The 6,672-nt window shown below is 40.0% G+C and overlaps 1 protein-coding gene across 1 annotated transcript in view; it reads right to left on the reverse strand.

Moving 5' to 3' along the window:
* Positions 1 to 6,672, reverse strand: part of ctnnbl1 (catenin, beta like 1) — a 42,774-nt gene that overhangs the window by 34,219 nt on the left and 1,883 nt on the right. Inside the window, exons 3-5 of the mRNA XM_077579423.1 lie at positions 5,035 to 5,141; positions 4,826 to 4,967; positions 3,544 to 3,639 (exon numbers count right to left, since the gene is read on the reverse strand). Of these exons, the coding sequence (XP_077435549.1) occupies positions 3,544 to 3,639; positions 4,826 to 4,967; positions 5,035 to 5,141 (345 nt within the window). The remainder of the gene's footprint in view (positions 1 to 3,543; positions 3,640 to 4,825; positions 4,968 to 5,034; positions 5,142 to 6,672) is intronic.

Genomic DNA, 6,672 nt, shown 5'->3' on the forward strand with positions numbered 1-6,672 from the left:
TCTTCTGTCTCGCCTTGGGGAGAGTTTGTGAACTCAAAAATACAGTGAGAATTCAGCTTGCTGGCAAGGTTAATGCAGTTGCAATACTAGTCTACTGTTTAGAAACAAGCCATAAGGCTGCTCTATGTTTCTACTCTGGTCACAAGCCCAGAGGGCAGCGGAGAATACAAGATTACACGTTTACAATAAGTGCTAGAGTTTCAGTTCACTACAGATATTCACCGATAAATTCTACAATGCAGCAAGTGCTGTGTGCTGAGTTTTATTAATAAGTGACAGAAACCGCATTCATCTCACTCTTGTAATCCACTATTTTTTTTTATACGTGGTTTTCATTTTCTTCCTATTCCACTATTATGTTCCACTGTATCACAGGGATGACAATTGTCCATCAATCATGTGGCAGCAGTGTGTCGTGCAAAGATTACTACTGCAACTAATATAAACCGTACCAGTATTTTTAGCCGTATACCATACAATGTATTGCTTGGTGGTGGAGGGGCATGAATACAAATGGTAGAAATTATTCCTCTATATAAAAAGGTGTTGGACTCATTCTTAGCGATTGCTTTAAGAAAGATCTACTGCCTAAGTAGCATACAGAATATCGCAGGTTGACAACTCCCAGGTGAGGTGTTATGGTCATGTCCAAGCACGAGGAGTAAAACGGAGCAAATTTAGGAGAGTCTGACGGGACGGTGGCACGAGCTCTCACAGCAAGCCTGGGAACACATCACTGTTCTCACAGGGAAACGGAAGGCAACGGCCCAAGACAGGTAAATCGGGGAATTCCTGCTTGAAATGCCGCCCATCTGTCCAGACCAGGCTAATGAAAATAAATGGGAACGTTAGACACTGCGGGGGGGTATGCGGGGGTTCTATTCCAGTTCCCATTACTAGCAAGCCAATCATCAACATATATTACATCATGTATATCTATAAAGCCGGGTGATTATACATTTTAGTTTAATTTTTGTGATTTTAACCAGCGTCTATTTTCTAAGTCTGCTGCTCCCAGTCTGTGGAATGCTCTCCCAGACCACCTGAGAGCTCCACACACGGTGGAAGCTTTTAAAAAAGGGCTTAAAACCTTCCTTAAAAAAAAAAAAATACCTTTCCCTGAATAATTTTTTACTTTGAGTTTTGATTTTAGTCTTGACTTTTTACTTTGATTTTTATTGACTGTTTTTTTTACTGTGTCCTTTTATTGCTTTTATTCTTGCCTGTGCTGAGCACTTTGAGATTTATTTTATAAGTGTGTTACAAATAAAATCTATTACTATTATTATTTCTAACTGGTAATTCCACTAGTAAATGAGAGCACACAGGAAATACTGTACACTGATCAATCAGCTGCATTGTAACCCTTTCCTTGAGACACAGCCTAAAAAATGTAGACACCTATGATTGTTCCCCTGCTAGGGTGTTGTTTCATAATCAGTGCCAAAAGACAGTTTCGATGGTATGGGGCCAAACAGCTGCCAAGCAGGAAAAGACACAGCTTTCTCCTTCAATCTTGTTCTTAATTCAATAATATAAAAGCATATCACCCAAGGATTTTGGCTCAACAGCCAGAAAAAGTGATGATGATGATGATGCCCTTCAAGTCCTTCAATGACCAATTGACCAAAATAACATTTGTGTCTAGTTTTGTATGCCAGAGGCCAGAAGTAATGACTCCACTAACGGCGAGCTCAAACCACACGACTTTTTTGGCTTTCACAACAGTCACGCTGTCAGATTACCGATAAATTCGTGGCCAAGATGTGTAGTCACACTACAAGTCTAAAACTGACAAGATCCCACTCGATCTTTGCATGCTGTGATGCCAAGAGCATAAAAAAAGGCAGAGCAGGGAGTGTTTGTGTGAATGGAACACGCAGAACAAGTGCGGCCGTGCCACTCTGCATAAACATGGCTGAATTGCTCGCGCTCCCTGCTCGGTAGCTGTTTAAAATATGATTTCGTACAATTAGTACTGTATATTAATTTATTTACATACGTCGGGGTAATAAAGCCCATTTTGTGAATTAATTTGGAGATGACAAAAGCTGTTGTTTTATTATTTTATCACTATTGCTAAAATATGTATCCCTATTTGAGTTGTTTTAGTACCCTGCATTTGCATTCACGCCGAACCGTCAGGTTTCGTTCCTTCTCCGAAGGAGGGAGGGAAAGAAAAAAAAGAAGGCCCATAGCGGCACGGCTGTCAATGCAGCAGCGCCTGGCCTGACTTCTATAGAAAGATATAGGGCAGGGGTGTCAAACTCATATTAGCTCAGGGGCCGCATGGAGGAAAATATATTACCAAGTGGGCCGGATCGGTAAAATAATGGTATATAAACCAGGGTTTTTCCAGGCTCAAATTGAGGCAGAGGTGGTATCAACCTGACTATGGGTGACTACTGATACCAGGTATCTGTATTGGTCCCAATAGCAGTCTTATTTTAAGGTATTGGTACTCGCGGGTGGCGACCGATACCATTATGGGCAGCCCTCCTGCAACCATTTTACAATCAGGGATTAGGAATGAGAAATGATATGAATACAAAGTTGCCATTAATTTTTGGCTTTTTTAACTACAATCATAAAAATTCATCCACTAGTACATATTAAATTGTTGTAAAACACCATTATGTTTATTGTATATACTGTGTTTTTATGACTTTGGTGATGGCTGATTGGTCAATGCTGCAGAGCCAAAAGGACGACGACGTATGCATATCACATTATGCGACAAGACAAGCAACAATTTTGACATGCTAGACTTTCGTAGTGGTGGTCGTAAACCGTCCCAGACACTAGACGACCAATCGTTGAACGTGTCACACTACCCGGGCGACGCTAGGTCAAGACTCAAAATCGTTAATGGCATGCCCCGTTTGTCTGCAACACATCTGTCGGGCCAAAATCTGACTATTTTCTTGTAGTCTCACCAAGGCATAAGTCAGGATTTTTCCTGTCTCAAATTGAGGCAGAGGTGGTATCATCTGACTATGATAGGTGACTACGAATACCAGGTACCGGTGCTAATACCAGTTTTATTTTAAGGTATCGGTACTTACGGCGGTGCTTTACGATCAGAAATTAGAAATTATATAAATACAAAGTTGCCATTAACTTCATGCAATTTTAAGGAAAAATAATATATCGGGATATGTATGTATTTCTTTAAAATCATCTGTCATTTATGGGTGGGGAATTTTATTTAATAGAGGTATTTGGTATCAGTAGCGGTGACTGCATCGGTCGGGAAAAAACTGGTATCGAACATCCCTAATCCTGACCATGCGACATGACGTGCGTGTATTCTGTAAATTCAACTGACTACATTTTTTTTACAGGCAACATATAATAATTCAATGTTTCAATAATAAGAAAAATAGTTCTAATAAAAATATGACTATTATCATGTTAAAGCCTTTATTATCAGTTACTCCGGCTGGAGGTTGTGAGCAAATAAGGTGGAGGTGGCCGCCTCTGAATTTTATACACAGGAAAAACCCTGGCATAAGTGTTGCTTAAGATGCTGAACTCACTCACCAGAGCATCTATAAGGATCTCAGCACCCTCCTCGCTCTCATTGAGTGTGTCAATGTCCGTCAACTCTTGGAGTAGGTCCACCACTGCTATGGCAACATGTAGATCAGGCTAAGGACAACACAGCTAGAATTTGCCAGTTTGTGCAGAGTTGTTCTCATCCCATGTTACATTTATTTGTAAGTGCTGTGACACAAGCATTCACAATTATTCTATTTTATTGTCTAATTATTGTTGATCTCACTGAAGTGATTAGCACGTCCCCATGCTCACATGATTTGCCTTCTACATTCCAAAACCATATATGTTAGGTTTAGTGATGACTTAAAATTGCACTGGAGGCAATGTGTGTGAAGTGTCTTGCCCAAGAACACAACGACACATGACTCGGGGAGAGCGTGGTTCGAAAAGCCGACCTTCTGGTTACTGAACCCCCGTCTACACCCTGAGCCACGGCCGCCACAAATAAAGTTTGATTGGTAGATTTCCAGCTCACTGGCAACCTTAATAATAATTTTAATATTTTTTTGGAACATAGGCATACCTCAAAAGAACCGTCAGCAGACTTCAATTCAATTCGCCGTATGACAAACACGACATAACATTGACATTAACCCCTGCTTTTTGCGGGGGATACGGACCGAGACACTCCCCTAAAAGATTTTGTGATTTGCTACATATGCCACAAGAAGGGAGCAAAGAACTACTTTTGCACAGATGAAGCTCCTCAACTCACTTCAAATTGTTTCTTTGGCACCAAGATGCCATCAGATGGCACAAAAGCAATACTTTCATTTGGCCTAAAGAATTGTTACAAAAAAATATATCTCTTGAGTACTAGGCACATTTGTGAATGCCAAATCATGAATAAGCAGAGGGTTGACGTTCATTCAAAACAAGTACTCAAACTCATTTAACTTTAGAAAAATCTCACAGTCCACCATTAAATAAAAAATAACTAATTAATAAATATATTTCGGAAAAATTAAGTAATATTGGCATCCCTGATGATGCCCGGGTTGGGAATCACTGAACTAGAGGGTATATTTGTCATTTCAGCTGTGATATTCTATGATGATATATTAAAAATCATATCACAGCCAGGTCCAATCAGTTTCACTCAAAGGCATTTTTGGTCAGTAAAAGGATTTGATGTTCGATTCCTGAGGGAATCACAAATCCTAGTGTTACTCACTGTTGAATAACTTCTCTTGGGACTTACTGGCAATGAATGACCAATAAAACGAATAAAAAAACAAGTTGGATAGCGTATCACAGAAAGGATATCAGTGTTTTCATGACTTAGAAGACTCATGAGAGAGTGAACAGAGTTGAGCTCCACTAGCAGGTGATAGAGATCAGGCATGGTAGCAATCACATGCATTTCCTGTATAATGTCGTTCAGGTCCAGTTCTGACTCCATGAACCTGCAGAGAGGTACAAAACAAGTGGTTAGAAAAAGAATTAAAGTTGGCTGAAAGGAGGTGGACTTACTTTTCTGGATTGTCGGGGAACTTAATCCTGAGTTCCTGATTTTTATAGGATCGCTTCTCAAAGGTCAGGATCATTTTTTTCACTGAGCTCTCATCCACCGGCTCTGCCTTTTTGATACAGGAGGAAAATAGCAGGAGGGGAAAGATGAAAGCGAAACAAGAAGCAGCCTTTTGTCAAGGCGACACATGGGCTGCCTGCAGGACAAAGACACTCTAATTATGTGAGAGGAGTCAAGAGTTTCTACACTCTGGGGGATTTTATTGGAAAAAGGAAACGGGTCTAGCTTCCTGATGGCTTAAAAGCATTTGGCATGGTGGGCACATAACGACAGGTAAGGACATTACAAGCCACATTTCAAATAAGACTACATGAAGAACAGAATAATGTATAAATATCCTCTCACTTATCATTAGAATACAAGTGGACCTCCATATTTTAAATGCCCCAAAGGTTGTCCATTTCAAGTAAACAACCAAAGGATTACAGAAAAATATGCCTCAAAAGTCAAGCTAATTTTGACATTGCATGACAGCTACACTAAAGAAAAAAAGTCATCTGAGGTGCTTTTTTTTTGCCCTCCTTGTTCATGATATCAAAAGTATTTTTTATTGTACTTTATGGCTTTAACTTATTAAAATTACAGTAGTTAACTTTTTTTGTGCTCTTGCCAGTCAAGAATCTTCACATGACACTTAAACATTTCTTGTAAGTTTTAAGATTGTGACTGTTACGCAACTGATTAAACTAAATTAACATATGTAACATTTAAACTTTAGTGGATACATGTTCTATGCGTTCATCATTAGGAAAAACATTTAAACACTCAGTTTCACACTTTTACAATGATGGCAAAATGTGAAGGTGACTTTACGTTGCAGCTGTAGCTCATGTGCCCAGACGCTCACAGTTAACATTCATACAACACACCATGCAATTTAACACAGTAACTTTGATAACGTCACAATGCTCGTGTGACATTACTACTTACTTATTGAGTTACTTCACCAGGGTCTTTCCTGCATACAAAATTCAGAGGTGGCTGCCTTCGCTTAAATTCAGCCTCGGGCTATAGCACCTCTGACATCATGAATTTAATAATAAAAACAATAATGCATTAGATTTATATAGCGCTTTTCTTTCTTGAAACTCAAAAACGCTTCACAATGGATACATTATTCATGCATTCACACATTGGTTATGGTAAGCTAGTTAGGTAGTCACAGCTGCCCTGGGGCAGGCTGACGGAAGCGTGGCTGCCAGTGTGCGCCTACGGCCACTCTGACCACCACCAAACATTCGCACCTTCCATACACCAGTGTGAGTAGCACTGGAGGCAATGTGTGTGGAGTGCCTTGCCTAAGGACACAACCACACATGACTTAGGGAGAGCAGGGATCGGACAGCCGACCTTCTGGTTAATGAACGACCATCTTTACACCCTGAGCCACGGCCACCACAATTTACATCATTATTTTCTAGTTCCAAGCCTTGCACATATTTGAGTTTCATTTTTAACTGCAGTTGTGGTATTACGCCGACAGGGTACAGTCTCACAAACAGAAAGTTGCTCCTAAAAAACTGTGACATAAAGAAGGATTTTGTTTGTTTGTGTGTGTGTCAGATGATTTTGTGGATTTT

Source organism: Vanacampus margaritifer, chromosome 1 (assembly GCF_051991255.1).
Source record: "Vanacampus margaritifer isolate UIUO_Vmar chromosome 1, RoL_Vmar_1.0, whole genome shotgun sequence".
Lineage (NCBI taxonomy): Eukaryota > Metazoa > Chordata > Actinopteri > Syngnathiformes > Syngnathidae > Vanacampus > Vanacampus margaritifer.